The 21,945-nt window shown below is 63.2% G+C and overlaps 1 protein-coding gene across 4 annotated transcripts in view; it reads left to right on the top strand.

Annotated features, from left to right (window-relative positions):
• Positions 1–19,700, top strand: part of SKI (SKI proto-oncogene) — a 67,371-nt gene extending 47,671 nt beyond the window's left edge. Inside the window, exons 2-7 of one of the 4 annotated variants that reach the window (XM_049618245.1) lie at positions 16,102–16,224; positions 16,348–16,463; positions 17,019–17,281; positions 17,391–17,692; positions 18,453–18,683; positions 19,485–19,700. In XM_049618245.1, coding sequence (XP_049474202.1) covers positions 16,102–16,224; positions 16,348–16,463; positions 17,019–17,281; positions 17,391–17,692; positions 18,453–18,683; positions 19,485–19,673 — 1,224 coding nt within the window. In that variant the 3' untranslated portion in view covers positions 19,674–19,700. Of the gene's footprint in view, positions 1–16,101; positions 16,225–16,344; positions 16,464–17,018; positions 17,288–17,390; positions 17,693–18,452; positions 18,684–19,484 lie in introns of all 4 variants that reach the window. The other 3 variants (XM_049618243.1, XM_049618244.1, XM_049618241.1) reach the window with 3 other exon arrangements.
• The last annotated feature ends 2,245 nt before the right edge of the window (positions 19,701–21,945 follow it).

Here is a 21,945-nt window from a genome sequence, read left to right as displayed (position 1 = left end):
ACCCCTCCTTGAAGTCGTCGTCACGATCCCCTCGTTTCAGACTGCGTCACCCACACCCCGTATCAACCCCCAAAGTACCTTCCCCCCCTTCGCCTTTTCTCTGAGGCCTTCCACCTCTGACAGATGACAGGTCACACAACACATAGTATACGCGCCCTCACACGCACACGCTGGACATACGTGCGCACGCCCACACACACCTTACAAATGCACATCCGCACACGTCCTGTATGGGCGCACCCACGCGCCCGCACACGCTATACATGTGTGAGCCCAAACTCTTGCACACAACATACATACGTGCGCCCTCGCGCCCACACAGGATATATATGCGCGCGCCCCCACGCCTGCACACACTACGTACACGCACACGCGCTCGCCCACGTTCCTTGTGTGAGCATGACAGGCGTCAGTGTGAATCAGGGATGTGGTTTTTGTCCTGAGCACCAGGTCAGGTGATGGGGGCGTGTGGGAGGTCACCTGCAGATTTAAGGAGAGCAGCCGAGGGCTGTGTGGGGTCCACACCCCAGACAGGGCTTGCAGATCCCTGAAGGTCAGAGGGTCACCAGGACCTGCAGGGAGGGCGCTGTCCACGTGGGAGGCGATGGAGACACCACACAGGCGGTGAGGGGGCAGCGCCACGGCGGCCCACGCGCGTCCTGGTGGCAGGTGCGGGAGGCAAGAGAGGGGGCTGGTGACGGGAGCCCCCGGTGGGGGAGGGGTGGGTGGGGGTCAGGAGGCAGGAGGAGGTGGCCGCTGCCCTCTCTGCCTTCAGTGTTCCCTGTTGCTTCCACGCCAGAGGCGGGGACTGGCCAGGGCGGCCGGGGGCCGCGGTCGGCTGGGGTGTCCACAGGAAGGTTCCCGGGCAGCTGCAGGCCGTGCTGCCCCTGGCCCTCCCTTCCTGGGCTGGGTCTGCTGGGGCCACCCGAGTTTGCTGGTTGTTTGTGCGGAGGCCGGTGGGGGAGGAGGGGCGGCCCTCCTTCCGGAGGGGCCTCCGTGGGGCACGGGCCTGCCGCCCCGGTTCTGAGCCAGCCGGCCGGGGGGAGCCGCGCGTCCTCCGCTGCGGCCCGCGCTCTGTGCGGCGTTTGCAGTGACTCTGGTGACTCTGGATGGAGGGCGTGTTTGTCTTCGTCGTCTCTGGTGGGGGCGGGAGGCCGGACGTGACAGCTGGGCGCTGGGGAAAGACCCTCCTGCTCACCAGCTCCCCCAAAACAAGAGTATTGGGGAGCATTAAAATAAGCCCTGAAACAAAAACCATCGATTTTCAGAATGGCTTCATTGTTCTTGGAGTTCTGTTTTGTTCTCAGTCCTTCCGACAGTTACTTTCCAGTGACTGCTGAAGAGAGGGTCCATCCCCCCCGACGTTGTCCTCCTGGGCACCCCCCACGCACCTTCTGATGCTACCGGTGAGGTTCTGCAGGGGCGTGGGGGGCCCACGGGGTCAGGATGGACGTTCTGCGTGGGAACCCATTCTCCGTCTTGGCTCCGGTGGGCGTCTCCGATCGGGGTCCCGGACCCCCTGGCCCGGTGGAGGTGAGCCTCCCCCTCCCCTCCTGAGAGCAGTTGGGCCGCAGGAACGGCGTATGGGCCCCCCAACCCTCCCGGAGCCGCCCTCTGCTTTTGAGGGTTTCTTTGTGTTTTGACAGACCGGCCGGTAGGTGATCCCCGAGCCCAGCGGGCCCTGGAGCCTGGAGCGTCCTTCCATCGTGGTGCCAGGCCAGGAGCGAGCGGCAGGGGTCTGGGCGTCCTTGGGGAAGGAAAGTACCAGCTGGTGCCATGAGTGTCAGAGCCCTGGCGAGGAGGGTTTCTGGCCCTAGTGAGGTCCGATTCCTGGGCGAGGGGCGCGAGGTCTAGCAGTCGGTACCTGCGTTTCCTTAGAGGGGACCGGCTTACTCTCAACAGCGTGGAAGTCGCAGAAGAGTTGACCTACTTAAGTTTTTTTTAAAAGATCAAGGTGAATCTTTAAAATTGCTATTTTCACTTCATTTTGAGGTTTGGCGTTGTCTTGCAAATTTAATCTGCTTCCCCTGTACCACAATAATCAGAAATAGGTTAATTTAAGTATAATATGAAACATGAATTACCCCGTGGAAAATATTAATGGTGCTTATAAAAATAGCTGTGCAGATTCTAGAACTGTAAAATCTTCGGGAACAGTCCATAATGTAGATCTTGGGCTGATTTAGGGTGGCTCCGGCTGGGGATTTAGAGTTTACCCGTAGGAGACGGTGGAACTCTGTCACAGAGCATCTCCTGTCCCGTTAGAGGACATGATGGGCCAGGAGGCCCTGCCCCTGCTCAGGGGCCGAGCAGGGATCGCAGGCCGGGCGGGGAAGAGGACGCCATCCCGTGCTGTGCCTGGTGGGCTCTTCCCCGGGGGGTTTGGCGGGGGGGCTCCCTGCCCGTCGCAGAGCCCAGCACGCCCCTCGGAGGGAGATCCCAGCAGCACGGGGCGGCTGTGGGCGGTGCGTTGCAGGCCACCTCTTGCCCACTTTGTGCCTGTCTGTGGACAGGCAGGTGTGACTGGAGTCCCCCCATGTTCATATGTCCTTGTGCTCAAGGATGTGCCGACCCCTGGACCCACTGAGAGTGCCACGTGATCGCCGGAGGGCATGTGTTGGGGACATTTGTTCCCGTTGCTCTCAGGACCCAGCTTCCGTCACAGGCCCCCGCGTCTGTGGGGATTTGCCACATCGGATGCTGATGTGTCCCCACACGTCATGGCCCCAGAAACGTGGCGCCCACTAGAACTTGTCGGTGGTGGCATGACGGTGTTGACCTTGAACCTGGAGTGTCAGACTTCCATTCTGGTCCCCCTTCTGCCTCACCTCTGAAACCTGAGGGCCTGCCTCTCCCCAGTCCCGGAAGGTTCTTGGCCACCGTCCCCGCTCTCTCCTCCTGGAATCCCTCCCCGTCTCTTCACGTCTGTTCCCACCTCTCATGTTTTCATCTCGTTTTTCTCTGCGCTGCGTTTGAATAATTTCCTTGAGAACTATTTTTATTCTGGAAAGTTCTGCTTTTTTCCAATCTGTGTGATCTTTTTTGATGTCTTACTCTTTTCTCGCATTTTTTTCTTTGCGTGTTTACTCATTTTGAGCTAGGGCTGTTACAGCCTTTCTCCCCGTTGCTCTAGCGGACGAGGCCCTGGGGGCCGGCCCGCTCCCTGCGTCTGGGGCCGGGGCCGGGTGCTGGCCCCGGACTCCGCTCATCTCAGCTTCCACCGGGGGCTCTCGGAGGTCCTCGCGGGTCCGTTCCGTAGTCCCGGGTGGGCTGGGGACTCGGCGGTCTCCTTCCTCCCAGTACAGGCGGTTGGGGGTCTGCCCCTGGTGGTCGCCGCGGGCTACCCTGGGTTAGCGTGGCTGACGCATCACAGGGTTTTCTTCATCTTTGGTCCCGGGCGCTTGGGCTTTTCCTCCTGAGCTCAGCCCCATGTCACGGGGGTGTTGTGCTGTGTCAGAGAAGACTGTGACGTGTGGAGTGGTTGTGGAGGACGACTCCGGGCCCCTCGACGCCCTGAGGCTGAGAAGCGGACGTGGCAGGGTGCCCCCCACCCCGCCCTGTTCTGTGGGGGTCTCCGCCTGACGGTCTCCTTGCTGATGTTTCTATGAAGAGTTTCCGTCTCTCACTTCGTGGTCTTGGCTCTTTCCTGCTGACCCACGAGTGATGGGAAACCACACAATGAGTTGGACAGTCGGGCCCCCAGCACTTCCGCCCCCCCCCCCCCCCCGTGCTCCCCGCAGAGCCCCAGCCCTGCGCCCCCTGTGGCCTTGCTCCGGAGGGTGAAGCCCGCGGGCTCTCGTCCCTGGGCTGTGGCAGTCTCGGTGAGGTTGATGTGACAGAAGGCTCCGGTCCCCTGGAACCTGCGGGCGACCCAGACGCTGGGCCCCGCCTCCCCCGCCTCTGAACGTGCAGCCGGTTTCCAGTTGGACATGTCACTTAGTGGTTGAATTGCGTTAAAATCTGCCTGTTGAAAAAGAATTGGTTTTTAATTCAGCGTCTAGGAAATGGCTGCGCGTGTTCAGGCTCCTAGATGTGGTTTTCCCGTGACATCTCTACCTGCTAAAAACGCTCCGTCGCAGTCAGACACGACGTTGCTGATCTGCGAGAACTTCAGGCGCGTTCTCACGGTGTGGGGTCCCCGAGGCTGGGCCGAGCGCTGCTCTGTCTTGTGCGTGGTTCAGGAGGCAGTGATGGCCCCACAGAGGGGTCCTCTGAGCAGGCTGCCCCCAGGTGCCAGCCCCGCGGCCCTGGGTCTTCGGAAACTGAGGGTCGGGGCACAGACGAGGGACCGTTAGTGTGGGCGCTGGTGGGGGAGGGGAGGGGAGCGGACGCTGACCCGACGGCGTGAGGGTGAGCGCCTCGGGCCGGCGCAGGGGTCACGCACACGTTCGCCCGGGCCTGGCGCTGTGCGTGGTGGTCTCGAGCGGCACCGTCTGGGGATTGGCGCCAGGTTGAGCGAGCCAGCCGGGGTGGGCTCCTGCGGTGCCCACCGTCCGGGACACCAGACCGCAGGGCTTGGGGAGGTAGGGGTCAGGTGGGCCTCGGGAGCCTCGTGGACCCCCTCCTGCCCTGAGCCCCCGCGTTTGAGCGCAGCACGCCCTCACCACACCCCGCAGCCGTGGCCAGGGCCACGTTGTCATCCTGGAGTCGCCCTGGCTGCCCAGCTGGGCGCCGAGGCCTCGCCCAGAGCTCACATAGGATGCCTGGCCCTTGCCCGGGGCACAGTGGCCTCTAGGAGCCCGTGTCCCCCCCCGTCTCCCTGAGCCGGCTGCCCCTCGCACTCTCCTCCCCTCCCAAGAGCTGCCTGCAGTCCCAGTGGCTCAGCCCCTCCGCCCCGCCGGCCGCTGTCCTGGCACCAGGTCCTGGCGCAGTGGGAGCGGGCCAGGGTCTGTGCCAGGCCACCCTGCCTGTCATGGAGCCCTTGCCGCCCCTCCGCCCACGGCTCAGACAGGGGCATCCTGTGGCTGGGACGGGGCCAGACCGGAACGTTCCCTGACCCGTGACGGGCGCTCCTTTCCGCACGGGCCTTGTGTGTGGGACCTGAGCCACGTGGTGGTGGTGGTGGTGCCGAGGAACCCGGTTGTCCTAGAGGGGCCGTGCCCGTGTCCTGCTCAACGGCTCGCTCTGTCTGCTAGGAGGGCGGGAGCCGGGGAAAACCATTGACCTTGGTGGTTTGGGTTTTCAGCCAACAGTTCATTTCACTTTTTTTTTTTTTTAGAATTTCTTAATAGTTTTATTGAGATATAATTCATGTAACAGAAATCGCACCTTTTGTAAGAGTACGGTTCGGTGGTTTTTAGTATATGCGGCCATCGCTGTTATCACCTTCTAGAGTATTCTCGTCACCGCAGAAAGAAACTCCGGCGCCCTCACTCCCCTCCCCCCACACCCAGCAACCACTCCACTTCCTGGCTGTGGATTCGCCTCTTCTGGGCGTTTCATCGAAACGGAGTCACACAGCAGGCGTGTGGCCCTCTGTGTGGACTTCTCCCTGAGCATCGTGCGCGTCCAGGCTTCGCTCCTTCTGAGGCGGAGCGTGGGTCCAGGGCGTGCACCTGCTGGTCCGCTCCTCTGGGGGGAGGGCGTGTGGGATGTCTCCGCGCCGGCTGCGGCGAATCGTGCTGTGTGAACACTCGCGTGCAAGTGTTCGTGTTGGACGTGCGTTTTCAGTCATCTCGAGTGGACGCCCGGGACCGGGCTTGCCGGGTCATAGGCTAATTCTTTATTTAACCTTGTGAGAAACCACCTAACTGTCCCGCAGCGGCTACAGCCCTTCACCTTCCCGCCAGCAGTGCACGGAGGCCCGGATCTCTCGCCGCGTCCCCAGCGCCTTGTACTGCCCCTCTTTTAAAAAAGGGTAGCCATCCCAGTGTCACGCGGCGGCTTGCTTTTTTTGTTTTTATTGAAAATAATTGTTTTAATGTTTATGTATGTAGAGAGGGAGAGAGAGAATCCCAAGCAGGCTCCGCACTGTCAGCGCGGAGCCCGACGTGCGGCTCGATCCCTCGAGCCGTGATCGTGACCTGAGCCGAAACCACGAGTCAGACGCTTGATCGACTGAGCCACCGGGCACTCCACACCTTGCATATTTTTAATCATCTTTTCTTTTTTTGAGATAATTGTGGATGGACGCGACCATAAGAAATAACAGAGACGTTCTCCCGTATACTTTATCTAGACTGCTCCATCGGTAACACCTTGCAGAATCCTAGTACGGCTGACCCTTGAACAACACGGGCTTGAACCGTGCGGGTCCACTTACGTGCAGGTTTTTACTCAAGAACCACATTGGAAAAATTTTTGGAGATGTGCGACAGTTTGGAAAACTTGTGGATGACCGTGTAGCCTGGAGATACGGAAAAAATTAAAAAGTTAGGTATGTTGTGAATGCATACGATACATTTAGATGTTGGTCTATTTTATCATTTTTGCAGTAAAACTCACAAGTCTATAAAAAGTTAACATTTATCAAAATGTATGCACACGACATAGTCCCTACATGGTGCCATTCACAGCCTCTCCTTGCACAGGCACGAGCGGAGTGATTCTTTTAAATTTTTTTTTTTTTCAACGTTTTTTATTTATTTTTGGGACAGAGAGAGACAGAGCATGAACGGGGGAGGGGCAGAGAGAGAGGGAGACACAGAATCGGAAACAGGCTCCAGGCTCCGAGCCGTCAGCCCAGAGCCTGACGCGGGGCTCGAACTCACGGACCGCGAGATCGTGACCTGGCTGAAGCCGGACGCTTAACCGACTGCGCCACCCAGGCGCCCCTCGGAGTGATTCTTAATACAAGACCAGTCATGTGTTAGTTGGCTTACTGTCTTGTGACTTTGCCTTCAGAGAATTAGTGCAGTTGTCCCCTCTCTCCTAATTGGAGAGACTGCACACTGTCCTGTCATCACCGGTAAACGGTCTTAAAAATGGAACAGCGTTTCCAATTCTATAGTAAGACTATGACTGGGGGCGCCTGGGTGGCTCAGTCAGTTAAGTGTCCAACTCTTTTTTTTTTTTTTTTTTTTTTTTTAACGTTTTTTATTTATTTTTGAGACAGAGAGAGACAGAGCATGAACGGGGGAGGGGCAGAGAGAGAGGGAGACACAGAATCGGAAACAGGCTCCAGGCTCCGAGCCATCAGCCCAGAGCCTGACGCGGGGCTCGAACTCACGGACCGTGAGATCGTGACCTGGCTGAAGTCGGACGCTTAACCGACTGCGCCACCCAGGCGCCCCCAACTCTTTTTTTTTTTTTTTAAATGTTTATTTCATTTTATTTTTGAGAGCGAGAACGTGAGCGGGGGAGGGACAGGAAGAGAGGAGGACAGAGGATCCGAAGCCAGCTCCGTGCTGGAGCCTGACTTGGGGCTTGAACTCACGAACCGTGGGATCATGACCTGAGCCGAACTTGGACACTCAACCGACTGAGCCACTCAGGTGCCCCAAGTGTTGAACTCTTGACTTCGGCTTGGGTCGTGACCTCCTGGTTTGGGAGTTCGAGCCCCGCATTGGGCTCCGGACTGATAGTGCCGAGCCCGCTTGGGATTCTCTGTCCCTCTGTCTGCCCCTCCCCTGCTCGCTTTCTCTTTCAAAGTAAATAAGTAAACTTAAAAAAAAAAAAAAAAAAAAGAATACGACTGTAATCCTAGATGCCATAAAAAGCTTCGTAACGATTCCTACGTTTGTGCCCTGGCTAGGCTGCCAGAAAGCGGTCCCGTCTGCTTCGTAATCAGTGAGTGAATCGTTATGCTTGTAAATACATACGAGTTTATTTTCCACACCACCTTTTCATCTTCGGTGTCAGTGCCAGTATCGCGTGTAACATCTCCAGTGTCTCCTGTCACAGAAGACAACATCGATGTAGGTCCCGAGGGACGGTTCGTCTTGTAAACAGTCCACGGGACTACGGTATCGGTATCGACAAATACAGATCCACAAATGCTTTTCCTCCTCCTTTTGATTTTCTTAGTAGCGCTGTTTCCCATAGTCTACCTTATCATAAGACGCAGCGTGCGATACACGGAATATACGAGATACGTGTGGACCCATGTTCGTGTGAACGGTGAGGCCTGGTCGTTCAGTTGTGGGGACTCACGGGTACACGCACATTTTCAACGGCGTGGACGGTCGGTCACTCGGACGGCCGTTGGGCCCGTCTTCGCGGTTCTCTCGGGGCTTCGCAGAGGAGCGCGGCCCCCGGGGCACGTCTGTGGGCGCCCACCTCCCTCGGCGGCAGCGTGTGCGGTTTTCATTTGCGTTTCCCTGATGGCCGTGGTGCCGACCCTCTTTGCGTGCTCGTTGTGGGTCTCGTTTCGCAGGAGTTCTGGTCCCGTCCTTTGCCCTTTTCGTAGTGAGGTATTTGGCTGAGTTTTGGTTCTTCGTGAATTCCGATCCCGGTCCCTTATCAGGTACCTGATTTGCACGTCTTTTCCTCCCTTTCTGTGGTGGTCTTTCCACGTTCTTGGTGGCATCCTTTGAAGCCCAGAGAGGTCTTGACCTTGATGAATTTCCGCTTTCCTGTTTTATCTTGTCCTCGTGCTTCGGTGTCACCTGAGCGGGTGGGCTGTCAGGGAGGCTGGGGCTGTGGCCGCGTCCCCAGCTCTGCCAGAAACCCTTGCGGGCGTCTGCGGCCCCCGCTTTGTAGACCTCAGAGTCCCGGAGTTTTCTCCGAGCTGGTGTAAGGAGGCAGTTCTTTGTCGAGAAGCCGCACAGAAGCAATCTTGGGCACAAGAACCTGAAGGGGCCTCCCCACAGGGGTGCTGGGCCAGCGGCGTGGGCCGTCTCCGCTCGGAGAGCGCAGCGAACGCGTGAGAAGCAGACACGAGGCTGGGGTCGCGCCCTTTCCAGGGAGACACTTCGCAGCCACATAGGAAATCACATAAGCCAACAACGGTGGCGGCGCTACAGGAGGTTCTGAAAGAAGCCGGCCCGGAAGCGGGATCTCGCGCCGCACTCGGCCTCTTTTGCCCGTGACTGGTGGCCCTCCGGAGCGTCCACGCAGGACGTGGCTCTCCTGGTGGCCATTCTTTCCATTTCTAGAACGTGAGCGTGTGGGTGATGCCACCACTGGGTAGCGCGGCCTCCGGGGGTGCGCGCCTGCGGCCTGTCATCCCGGCCTCCCGGACGAGGTCGGCCGTGCGCACGGGCGGCCGGTGACCTCGCCCCCGGGCCTCAGCCTCTGCGGGACACGTTGGCGCTGTCGGCACCTCCCAGAGACCCTTCCGCTGGAAGCAGAACAGCCTTGGGCGTCTGAGGAGACTCCGCCCGCCTCCTGGCACGGCCGGCCCAGGCCTTCGGTGCGGGACAGTCCGGACCGACTTGACCGCTCCAGCGACCGCGGCTCGAGGCCGTGTGTGGGCAGCTGCTCGCGGGTCAGACCCGAGGCTGCGTCGTGGGCCCTTGGAAGGCCGGAGGGGACGCGGGCAGGAGCGTCCCGCACTACCGCACGGACACCCGGCTCTGTGAGCTTCCCGTGGGGGTCCCGCTGCCCGGAGGGAGTTGGGACGAGCCCCTCAGGTTAGTCTCTTGGCACGGGTGCCCACTCTGCCGTCCGGTCGTGCGGAACGGAAGCTGGCTCCGTTGAGAGGGCGACGGCCTGCCCGACGCCCGGCTGCCTTCCTGACGGTATCTCGGCCGCACACACACTGTGCCACTCGCGGGGCCTCGGCAGCAAACCCTGGCTTCGTGCAGACACGGGGCCCTGCGGGGGGTGGACGCCGGGGTTGGCGCTGTCCTTTTAACAAGTTGACGGTCACCGTGCAGGACGACGCTTTGCTCTGCTGAGTGGCTCTGGTGGCGGCTCCGGTGGGGACTCCGGGTGCTTCTCCACACCCTCCTTGGGTCAGGCATCGCCCTCGCTCCCGGGCCGAGACGTGGCCTGTCTGACGTGGCCGTGCGTGGTGGTGGCCTGGGCGGAAGTGACGTCTGTTGACCTTGCAGCCGCTTTGCCGGGTGCTGGTCCGGTGTTCTCCGCGTTCTGTCGTTTGAGTCTCAACTGTGCCTCTTTACCAGTGAGGCCTGTTCGAGGTCTGTGCAGTCGGCCTCAGGGTCAGGCTGCCTGAGGCCCAGGCTGGGGGGTCTCCGTGGTGGATTTGTGCTGGTTCTGGTCCTCTAGGCCTCTAGGCCTCTCTTTGTTTGCTGGTAAATAAATGGGAAGTAGTCACCCCGTGTGGCCGCCGGTGTTTGCCGAGGCCTCCAGGCCGCCTTTTCCACCGTCTGGCTGCAACCTCCTTGGTGTCTAGGCGTTGTCTGGGGACCCTCTGCCTTCTCCCTGTGGAGCCTGCTGGCGCCGTGGGCCTTAGTGTGAGGGTCCTGCTCAGGGACAGCAGCGAGCCAGCCCTCCCTCCCTGGGGGCATGTGGAGTCGGGAAGCTCCGTGTCTGAGGCCCCTGCTCCACAGTCCCCCCCCCCTCCCCCGCCCCAGGTTCGCATGCTGCTTCTCGTGCAAAACCCACTGCTGACAATGTGACCGTGGCCTTCAGGGCTCCCGGGGGCGACGCAGGGTCCCCTGGAGCCCCAGGCCCCTCAGCCCTCATTTTCTGTGCGGTGACGGACAGAGGGGCCTCCTCTAGCACCGTCACCTCCTCCTTGTGTGGCCTGCCAGCAGGTAGCTGCCCCAGACCTTACAGTAATCGCTTGTTCTTTGAAGACCGAAGATCGCCCAGAGTGGTGGAGGCCAGCCCCTCTGCCCGTGCCACGGCCTTCAGCGGCGCCCTCTGCCTCAGGCACCGCGAGAACCTTGTCCGTGAGCCCGACGACCACGACCTTCCCTGGCGTGGCCAAACCAGGCCGAGAGAGGTGCCGGCTGCTCGGCGCTGGGACGGCAGGGCCCCTCGGGGGCCGCTGGGTGGGCGCACACCTCTGTCTGCCAGTTTCGTTTTGATCGGGGTGTGTGAGCCCTCTCTGCAGAGGTTGGCTCAGAGCCCCGTGTCCGAAGGCTCAAAGCAGGGACCGTCCGCGCCGATCGGCGGTGAGAGCGACAGGGCTAGGACCTGTTGTTCGGCTTCTAATTAACAATTAGGCGTAACAGGCAGGGTGGACGAGCACAGTGTCGGGAGCACCAGGCTGAGGCCCTGCAGCGGGGCACCGCCCACGGTGACCGTCCCTGCCTTGGGAGCACCCTGGCGGTCGAGGCGGCGGGGTCTGCCCGTACTCTCCTGCGTGGCGACTCTCCGTGGGGCTGGGCTCCGCTGGAGCACAGGTGCGGAGGCCGTGGGGGATTGGCCACTGAAAGGCTGCAGGACGTGTAGACCACGGGCAGCCCTTCTTTACAGCTGCTCCTGCCAAGGTGCCGATGGCGCGTGGCCTGGCCGTGGTTCTGGCAGGCGGCGGAACACCGTGCGTCCAGGAGGACGCGCGTGGTCTGAGGCTCCGTGTCATTATGGGGTCTGGTGAGTCCTCCCACCGCCGTGACGCCAGGAAGGGGCTCACCTCCTGGACCCTGGAGAGCCCCCCCTGGGTCTGGACATCGGTCCTCGGTCCTGTTGGGCCCCGTGGGGTCCGGCCCACAGCGAGCTGGGGTCTTGGGAGGTTGGGGATTCTGCCCCTCGTCCCACCTGTGACTTCGACATTCTCTTTCCTGATCCCTGGGGAAGTGACCAGAATTCTGCACCCGAGGCAGCAAAGGGTGTCAACGTCAGACCAGATGTGTCAGCGGAGCGCTGGCCGTCACTTCCTACGCACACGCCACCGGAGAGGGCTTTTTGGCCACTGTGGCTCCTGTGGCTCAGCTCTGCAGCCTTACCGGGTCAGGCTGTGCCTGCCCCTTGCCTGGCGCTGCTGGGTGAAGCCGATCGCTGCCGCCGAGCCCTCGTGGGTCCCTGGCTCTGTCCCAGCCACCGGGGCCTGGCCCTGCTGCTGTGCGTTCGGGAACCCGAGAGTCATTTCCTCTGTCGGGACGCCTTCGGTGGGGATCCGGAGCTCTGGGCCCACGGACATCTCCGCACGGTGGCCGGCTACGGTGACGATGCTCCCAGCCAGCACCTGGCACTGTTGGGCCAGAGGGGACCTGGGTGGCAGTTGATGTCAGCTCCACCGTGTGGCGCCCAGGGCGGCATGTGTTCCTGGCCTGGGGGTACACGGCCAGGCAAGACACAAACCAGACAGTCCCCGGCTGCGCGGGGGCGGGGGGGGGTGCGTGGTGCCACGCACCCTGTCCAGCTGAATGTGTCATCCAGTGCTCTCGTGAGCTCTGAGTGCACACCTCCACGGTGGGGAGGCTGGGCGCTGTGACGCGTGCCAAGGGTGCCTAGACATGGCACGGAGAGAGGGGGTGGGGGCTGGGGAGGCATCTCAGACAAGGGGGGGAGCCTTAGACCCTGGCCCCACTGGCCTGAGCGGTCCCTCAGCTGTGGGAGCCGGTGCGGAGGGCAGGTGCTGCAGCCGCCACTTACCCCTGAACACACGCTTGCTCCTGGACATCCGTGCCCCTGGCGGGGCCGGTACCCAGCGGGCACTGTGCTTCTGGTTCTGGGAACATGGGCAGCTCCAGGTAGGACGGGCGGTCCCGATAGTCACATTCAGATCCTCAGTCCGAGGTCCACACACCCCTCAAGTGCCTCTGAGTAAAATTTGGGCTCTGTGGAGCTGGGTGGGGACGGTGACTTTATTCCCACTGACTTAGATTGACGTCTCCTGCCGGACAGCCCCCCCGGGCCGGCTCTTGTCCCCCCGTGTGAGCTGTGTATCGGAGGCCGCGTGTCTGCAGGGCGTGGCCTTGTCAGCGCTGCTCTGTGTTCAGACGGTCCCGTGGCATCTGTGCATGGGAGGTGCTCGTGCTGGTCCCGGTGCCGGTGCTGGTTTTGGAGCTGGAGGCGCTGTGCACGCCCGCAGACCAGCCCGGCCTCGCTGGGGTGGGTGCCGATCTCGCTGCTGGGCCATCTGGGTGTCCCCCTGGCTCTGCCTGGCACTTGGGTGGGAGCTGTGTCTTTACTGGTGCGTCACCCCAGAACTGGGTACCTGCGTGATGGTTAGCGGCTGTTGTGGCAGCCAGAGCTCCGCGCCGAAGTCAGACCGCGCTCTCGGGCCTTGGGCCGGCGCCATCGGCCGGCCTCTGGATCGTCTCCTCCCCGCCTCGTCCCCCACATACTTTTTTTTTTTTTTTAGGACGTGCAGGGCGGCACACGAAAAGTGGTACGTGGGGGTGGCAAGGCCGGCAGCCTTGGGAGGCAAAGTGGTCGTGAGCTCGCTCCCCCAGAGCGCGTGGGGCACAGCCAGTGGCGTCTCTCCCAGGGGTCTTGCCACCAGGGGTTCCCCAGATGCCAGGTCAGAGCTCCGCGCCCAGGCCTGCTCCAGTGCTGCTGGAACACGGGGCTCTCAGCAGAGCGTAGGGGAGCCAGTGGCGTGGAGCCCAAAGACCTTCTCCTGCCCTGCCCTGCCTCCGGGCCGTGGCCCAGGCTGTCCCGCTGTGCATTCGGGGCCCGGGCGCTGAGGCGTGGCCTTTGCCGGCGTGAGGCCCCGAGGTTGATGCCGGAAGCCGCTGTGGCTTCTGGCGGCCACCGGCCCTCTCGTCCACCCTGCTCTTCCCTGCGCTGGTCTTGGGTGGTGGCTGAGAGCCCGGCAGCCGTCCTGACCCCACTCCGTGTGTGTCTGATGGAGCCCGTCTCGACCGACACCCTGGCCCCCGTTGACGTGAAGGTCAGGTAGCAGGGTCACACCTAAATCGTGCCCCGAGTCTTGCAAACCTGCAGAGGCCCCTGGGCGTGAAGCATGCGAAACCCCCGTGTGGGTGTCCTTTCCTCCTCTGCGAGGAACGCGCACAGCCGCCGGACAGTCCTGGGCGTGTGCCTGTGCCGTCCACGGCCAGCTCTTCGACGGAGCGGCTGCCCGTGGCGGGATGGCCCTCGGCGCGCTGTCCCGGAGACCGCACGTGTCCTGTGCCACGTCCCGGTCTCGCCCTTGTGGGGGGCCACCGGCGGGTTCCGGGGGCAGGCTCCCCACCGCCCTGGCCGTGTCCTAGGCCCGGAAGCCTGCGCCCTCCTTGAGGTCTGTGGGCCCCCGGGTCTGGCGTGGAGGCCTTGAGAAGGGGCAGAAACCACAAGCAAATGTCCTTACCTGCTTGCTGACCTCTGGCGGAGTAGGAATCACTGGGCAGTTTTGTCCCTGATCATCTGCCGTCCCCGGGGCCCAAGTGTGCCCTGCTGGGGACAGTGGCCTTCCAGGCCCGAAGAGGTATGTCCTGGCCCAGCTGTCTTCCTGCTTCTCTCTCTCGTCGATAGAAGGGGCTCGTGGGGGGTTTTCTTGCTATAGGAATCTCAGAGGAGTCATTCCAGCTCCGTGAAGACACCTCCCTCTCCTGGGGTTGACGGAGCTCGGGGTGGGTGGGGGCGAGGGAGGCTCTGGCCCTTTCTCCAGAACCGATGGGCTGGTTTTGAGCGCTGGGTGCTGGCAGGCCGCGTCCCTGCCCGGGAACCTGCCCCGCTCTCCCCCGCCGCGTGGATGGGGCTCTGGCCAATGGGCGCCGGGCGCCACCCGCCAGCCCCATACGTGTGGGGCTGGCCCTGTAGCCGGAGCTGTGTGACGCCCCTGGAGTCTCCCTGAGGGTTCTCAGAACCTGCAGGAGCCGGCGCCAGGCCAGCGGCTTTTCTCTCGGTGAGAACTCGGCCTGTCTTCTCCCCTCCCGGCCTCCTATCTGCTCCGACAGGAAGCCCCACCCCTGCTGGCGTGAGGCGTGACTGACCCCCGCTCCCCTGTCACAGGCGGCCGGAGGCGGCCGGGCCGCGCAGGCAGACATCACCGGACTCTTGCCCCTAAAAAGCGCCAACAAGCCGTCTTTCTTTCCTGATTGTTTCGCATCTGAGCAGACCGTCCACAGCCGTCTGTGGGTTTGCCCTGAAGCGCCTCCCCGGAGCTGGGCGCGTCCCCCTCGGCTGCAGGGCCACAGGCCTTGGGGCATCTGCTTCTGCATGAGGACAGAGGCAGGTGTGTCCCTGCACGAGTCCCCCCCCCGCGCCTGTCTGTCCACCGAGAGAGGCTGGGTGCCCCGCGAACACGCGTGCAGGCAGATGTGCTGGGCTTGGTCAGGCCCTTCCTCTGGGATCCTCGGTCCGCGGGCCTTGTGCCCGGGCTCCAGTCAGCCCTGTGTCTCTTGAATTTTGTGGTGACAGACCGATGAGGGGGGACACCTTGCCTGACCACTTGCCTTCCCCCTCCCCCACCTCCCTCCCGGGGCCAGTTCTGTGATACAGCATTTCCCCACCTGTTCCAGAGCAGGGAGGAGCCCCTCCCCCATTAATCCCCCCCCCACCCCCCTCCCGGCCAAGGCTTCCCCGCACCTGCTCCCCCTGATGTCAGGCATCATCCTGGCGGCCCCAGGCGGGTGGCAGTGTGTCCACCTTGTGGTACGGACCCCAGGACCCCAGCACAGCTGCCCTGGGGGGGAGGCACGGTCCATCTCCGCAGACTGTTTGGCCGGAAGAGACCCTGTCTCCTTCAGGGATCCTGTGCCATCAGGTGGCTCTCCTTCTGACCCCTGCTTGGGAGGCCATGCCTACCATCGTGTCCCACAGACCTTTGGGTCCCTGGGAGTCTAGGGCAGCTTCTCCAGCCTCCAGCAGCAAGGTGTGAGGAAAGCAGGAGTGTGGCCTGTGTCCCAAAGCGGAGTTGTGCACTTGGTGGAAGGGGTCTGTCCCTTTTTTTTGAGGATGCTTGCTTTCGGGGTTGGGGGAGCTTGCCAGAGGGCAGCTGCCCCCTCCGCCCCCCAGCCGACGGCAAGTGGTCGAAATTCTACTCGTCGCCCAGAACACCGGGGACCCAGGGACAGAGGCCCCACACTTGGCCCCACGCTTGGCCCGTGAGCCTGCCCGCCACCTAGTATGGCCACCGGGAGGAGGTCAGCGCCTGTGGCTCCTGTTGGCTGTTGGGGCTGTGGCCAGGGGCTGTCCCCTCTAGTCCCCACCCTGAGCCCGGCCTGGGCCCCCTGCCCTGGGCCTCCTGCGGCCATCGGGGGAGGTCACGGCACGGTAGCCCCACAGGTAGCGCCACGGCGCCCTTTCTCACGGAAGTGGCTTGTCCTTCTGGAGTCCGGGCCGCACATCACCGCGCACGCCTGGTGCTCAGAGCGTCGATGCCCTCAGGGGCTCCGGTGACAACTTTTGTGTCGTTCACAGGTCTCCTCCGAGCCCCCGGCCTCCATCCGAAAAACAGATGACGCCCCCTCCCAAGTCCCCACGTCTTCTGAGAAGGACAAACAGTCTGGCTGGCTGCGGACCCTGGCCAGCTCCTCCAGCAAGGTCGGGCGCGGGGCGGCGGGTACAGGACGTGGGGTGGTGGGTACGGGGACGCGGGCGGCAGGTGAGGGCACGGGCACGGGGCTCTGCGCTCCTGCCTCTGACCCCTGGCGCCTCTTCCAGCAGAGCCTTGGCTGCGTTCACCCTCGCCAGCGCCTTTCCGCTTTCCGACCCTGGTCCCCTGCGGTTTCTGCGAGTGACAAAGAGCTCTCCCCGCACCTTCCGGCCCTGATTCGAGACAGGTGAGTACCTGCCGTGCCGGCTGCTGGCGGTCAGTAATTATCGGTGGGTGAGACCTTTCCTTTACGTGGCCGCCCGGAGTTGTCCTCAGACAGAGCGCGTGTGATTCGAGCGAGGCCGTCACCCTGCGCGTCTCAGGACCGGCACCCACCCCTCCCGGGCGCCCCTTAAACGCCTGAGTGCATGGCGGTGCGCGCTCAACACGGCCGGTGAAGGGTCCCGGGTCTGTGGGCCTGGCGCTCTTTGTCCCCGCCTGCGGCTTCGCTCTAACCTGCGTCCGCGTGGGGCCGCGTGGCGGTGGAACTAGCCCCGTTCCGGCAGGAGTCCCAGAAGCGGGGGTCCTGTTGACTGGCGTCCGGGTGGGCACGGCCAGAACTTGTGCTTGGGGTGCGGCCAGCGGCCGTGCTCCAGCTGCCCCGGGGCTCTGGCTCTCGCCGCCTCCTTCACACCCTCCGGGGGGGGCGCGTCCCACCGGGAGCCTTCACGTGCCGGCCACCGTGGGGAGGGGGGTGGGGGGGGCAGACGCCTGTGGCCCCAAGGTCCCCCCACCCCTGCAGCTTTTACTCCTACAAGAGCTTTGAGACGGGTGTGGCCCCCAACGTGGCCCTGGCACCGCCGGCCCAGCAGAAGGTCGTGAGCAGCCCGCCCTGTGCCACCGTGGTGTCCCGGGCCCCCGAGCCTCTGGCCACCTGCATCCAGCCACGGAAGCGGAAGCTGGCCGTGGACACCCCCGGAGCCCCGGAGACGCCGGCGCCCGTGGCCGCCCCAGAGGACGGCAGAGACTCGGAGGCCGAGGTGGAAGTGGACAGCAGGGAGGAATGTACGTGTGAGTCGGGGTCCCCGCCTGCCCCCGGGCGCCGCCGCGCTGCGCGGAGGTGCGGTGAGCGCTCTGCTAACGTCCGCTTCCCCTCCCGTCCCTGTGTCCGCAGTCACCTCCTCCCTGTCCTCCCTCTCCTCCCCGTCCCTTACCTCATCCAGCTCCGCCAAGGACCTGAGCTCCCCGGGCATGCACGCCCCGCCCGCCGCGCCCGCCGCCCCCGAGGCCGCTGCCCCCGCGGACACCGCGAGCGGCGGGCTGGAGGCAGAGCTCGAGCACCTGCGGCAGGCCCTGGAGGGCGGCCTGGACACCAAGGAAGCCAAAGAGAAGTTCCTGCACGAGGTGGTGAAGATGCGTGTGAAGCAGGAGGAGAAGCTGAGCGCCGCCCTGCAGGCCAAGCGCAGCCTCCACCAGGTGAGGCCCCCATCCCCTCGCAGGGCCGGCCCGTCGCTCGGGGCGCCGGGGAGGAGCGGGGGCTTGGCCTGCCGCCCGAGGCTCGTTCCCGAAAGCCCTGTGTCGTCAGAGAGGGAACGAGCGTGCGGGCGGGACCGGCTGGCTCCAGGCACGCCGGATTCTAGATGATTCCATTCAAGTGACTGCTTCCTGCCCGAGAAGGCGCTTGGGGCCTAGGGTGTCTGGGTCCCGCCTCCGTAGGGGCGGGCGGGGCCTCCGCCCCGACTCTGCGGCCTTGCCGGGCGCACTCGGGATCGCGAGTTCACACCTCTGCGGTGGCGGTGGCGTCTGGCAGCTTCACACGTGGGCTCTAGCACAGCACGGGCCTGCCGGTCCCCGGGGCGCCGGGTCCCAGACGTCTCTCCTGAGCGTGTGTCGGGCGCTCGCTCAGAACGCCCCTTCCCTGGTCTGGTTGGAGGCGTGATCTCCCACACGCGGGCTCACTGGCGCCTGTGGCGCGGGGGCGGCCGTCTCTGGTGGCTGGGGAGGGACGGGCAGAGGCGGAGGCGCTGAGGAGGGAGGTAGGGAGCCTGAGCGGGCGCCCGGCCTGGAGGACGCCTGGAGGCTGGAGCGCGCCGGGCCGAGGGGCTCTGCCGGGAGGGGCTGGGGCGTCCGGGAAGGCAGGTGGCACCTGACGCCTGAGGGGGAGGCTGTGGGGAGCGGCGGGGGCAGAGGGGCCGGGGCGGTGACCCCAGCCCGGGTGTGTGCGCCACCCTCCCAGGAGCTGGAGTTTCTGCGCGTGGCCAAGAAGGAGAAGCTTCGGGAAGCCACGGAGGCCAAGCGCAACCTGCGAAAGGAGATCGAGCGCCTCCGGGCGGAGAACGAGAAGAAGATGCGCGAGGCCAACGAGTCCCGGCTGCGCCTGAAGCGGGAGCTGGAGCAGGCGCGGCAGGTGCGGGTGTGCGACAAGGGCTGCGAGGCCGGCCGCCTGCGCGCCAAGTACTCGGCCCAGGTACAGGCGGGGGCTGTGGCAGGGGCTTGGAGGCATCACCTGGTGCCTGGGTGACAGGTGGGGAGACGGGCTTGTGGGGCCCGGGGCCGGACCGTCGGCGAGGCCGCGGGGCCCCACCTCCAGACTCGGCCGCGTGGCAGGCGCCGTGCTGGCATCTTGGGGTCCTTTCTCACCTCGAGGGGTCCACCACAAGCTTAGGGGACCACGGGGGACCGGCAGGCCGACTGGCGCTGCACGCTCTCCTGGGCTTTGGGAGTCGGTCCCCCGCGCGGGAAGGTGTCCTCTGGCTGCACACGTGGGCGCTCTCTGCCCTCTTCCCTCCCGACCACGCCCCTCTTTGGTGGTTTCCCTTGAGAAACCGGCTCTGAGCCGCCCCCCCGGCGGTGCAGAGGAGCCCCGGGCAGCCCCAGCCTCGCCCCACACGGCTTTAAACGCCTCAGCACGTCCGGATGGGCCGTCCTGCCCGGCCAGGGATCGGGTGCGGGGCGGTGGGCACGGCAGCCCCTCCTCCCCTTGCCTCACCGGTGCTGGGAGGGTCTGGTCTGGGCTTTGGAGGGAAACTGGCCTCAGGATGTCGAGGGCGCCCCGAGGCAGCTGCTGGGGGAGGAGGGGGCTGGTAGTTCCCACCCGCCAGCGGCTCGGCACACCCGTCTGGACTCGGGTCACGGTGCCCCCGGAGAGGCCCTCCCGGGCCCCGGCTGCCGCCTCCCTCGCTCAGCGGCGCGCGTCCCACGCAGGGGAAGGAGGGCGGCTGGCGCGGCCGGGTGGGGGGCGGGTGCTGACGCCCGGCGTCCCTTCCAGATCGAGGACCTGCAGGTGAAGCTCCAGCACGCGGAGGCGGACCGCGAGCAGCTGCGGGCCGACCTGCTTCGGGAGCGCGAGGCCCGGGAGCACCTGGAGAAGGTGGTGAAGGAGCTGCAGGAGCAGCTGTGGCCGCGGCCCCGGCCCGAGGCCGCCGGCAGCGAGAGCGCGGCCGAGCTGGAGCCCTAGCGGAGCCCGCGGGCGGCCGGGCGGCCTCCCCGCACCCCCCCGCCAGCCGGGGGTCTCTGCGCCTGCGCGCCGCGGCCCGCCCCCGCGTCCACATAGCACAACGTCTTACTGTGCCTATAACCAAGCGAGCGTTTGGAACCACATACTTTTGGAATCCACTGCAAAATTTTCTACTGGCCAAGTTCGAGTGTGCAAGCCGGGTTCCCAGCGGAGCCGGGGCCGAGGCTCCGTGCCCGCCGCGGTCCTTCTGCTTGCCGGGACGTCCTACCATTTACATTTTTGTTATAAGCTATTTAAAACCAACGAGAAGACTTGATACTCCGAAAAATCAACAGGTTTTTTAATGACTAACTTTTCAAAGCCCCACCAACACGTGACGCCATCTGAGGACCTGCTAAGGGAGCCGGGGCGCCGCCCCGCAAAGCCATCTCAGCTCGTCCGCGCCCGCGCGAGGACAGGGAGGGTTTTCTCCAGAGTCTATTTTTTCAGCGACGAGGACCCAGGCCGCCTGTGCCGGCCGCCGGCGCCCCGAGCCGGAACACTGCCGCCTTCCGCCTGCCCGGGCGCCGCTCACCTCCGCCACCCTCCCCCGGCCGCCCCTGTCGCGTCGGGACTGAGGCCGCAGCGTCGGAACAAAAACAGCATTACTTCACTTTTTTTTTTCTTTTTGTTTGTTCATTTAAACGTATATTTAGAACTGCACTTTGTCAAAACTCTTCCCTTTTTATTCCCCAGTTAACTGAGGTTTTTACTTTTCAAATATTGCAGACCCATTTATAGAGCAGTCCACATCCTAAGTGCTCGAGTGTTTAGAAACCCCCTCTGGTGCTCGGTTGAACAAGGGAATCACAAAACGGAAATGCAAAAGCTGAACTTCGGGGGGTAGTTCTGTGCCTTCCAGCATCTTGTACAGCAAATCCTGACTCGTCTTTTTACCCCCGAGACACCTGTCTTCAGTCGCGATCGAATCTGCCACTATCAGAATAAGTTACTTGCATTTATTCCAGATAATCTCGTTTACTCTCAACTGTTCATGCAAATTGTATAAGGTTTTTTATGCCCAAGCTTGAAAAACGATTTCCCAGTAGACAAGAGGCGGCTACCCATCCTGAAATTACGGTATTTATTTACGTGAGAAAGATCTTAGCCAGGATTCTTCGCTCGACCCCGTTCTAACGCCGAGGCAGCTGCCAGCGCGCACGGAGGTGGGGACCGCTGGCTGGCGCAGGTGCAGACGCCGCCCGCCGCCGTGACCGGCAGAGGCTTGGTGACCGTGTCATCTGCAGGGTTCTTGCCCGTGGTTTACCGGGGGGGAGGGGGGGAGGGGCGCAGGTGCTGCTGGACCCCCCTTCTAAAGTGCAATGCAAAAGGGACATCATATATATGCAGCGTTTGTTTGGATTTTTTTTTTTTTTTTGCTTTTGTTTTTCTTTTGCAGTTATGAAATCTGTATGCATGGAATGTTAAACCTCTGCCATATGTATACCCATCGATGGGCATTATTACCGGGCCCTGCGAGGGGCCGGCTGTGCTACACAACACGCAGAATGCTGTGTTCAGCCTCGTGTTTCCGGAGTTGTGTTTTTTCAGTCATTTCTTCAAGGGAAACGAAATGATTTAGCTGGAGCAGACCTTTAAGTGTGCTTCTGTGTGACTGTGCTCTGTTGCCGAGTCTGAAAGTCGTGAGAGATCAAAGGGCCCGTGGGCCTGTCGCCCGGGCCATCCGTTTGCTTCTCGGTTTTTTAGGCCCCAGCGGGCGATGAGCTTCTCTAAGTTCTGTGCAGGCACCTTCCCCGCCCTCCCCGCCCCCACCCTCGCCCTCGCAGTGCCCACCTCCGGTCACCGTCTAGGCCGTTGGGTCCACGACCCCACTTGCCAGCTTTGCCCCAGGACGTTGGGAAAAGCTGGCCAGGCCACGGCAGCTCGCAAACCCCCCCCCCCCCCCCCCCCAGGCCCGCCCTTCTGTCCCTGTCTGAGGCTCCTGCGGCCTCGCCAGAGCTGGTGCGGCGGGGACCGGCTGTCACGGGCTCCCTGGTCACCAGCAGCTTGAGCCTTCCCGGGCGGCTCCCGGGGGCAGCTGGGGGGCATAGGCTTGTTCCGGCCGCTTCCATCCTCGGGGGTGGGGGGGGTGGGGGGGCCGGTCCGAGGGTTCGCGCAGCCGCAGAAGGGAGAAGGGGGGTCTTGTAGGCTGTTGGCTCTCCCTGTGTGTAATACCCATTACCCGAGTGACTGTGCACCCGTTTAATTACTCATTATTTCTATGCTGAAAGAG

This window comes from Panthera uncia (genome assembly GCF_023721935.1).
Source record: "Panthera uncia isolate 11264 chromosome C1 unlocalized genomic scaffold, Puncia_PCG_1.0 HiC_scaffold_4, whole genome shotgun sequence".
Classification (NCBI taxonomy): domain Eukaryota; kingdom Metazoa; phylum Chordata; class Mammalia; order Carnivora; family Felidae; genus Panthera; species Panthera uncia.
The sequence above is the reverse complement of the archived record's forward strand: the minus strand, read 5'-3'. Positions and strand labels throughout refer to the sequence as shown.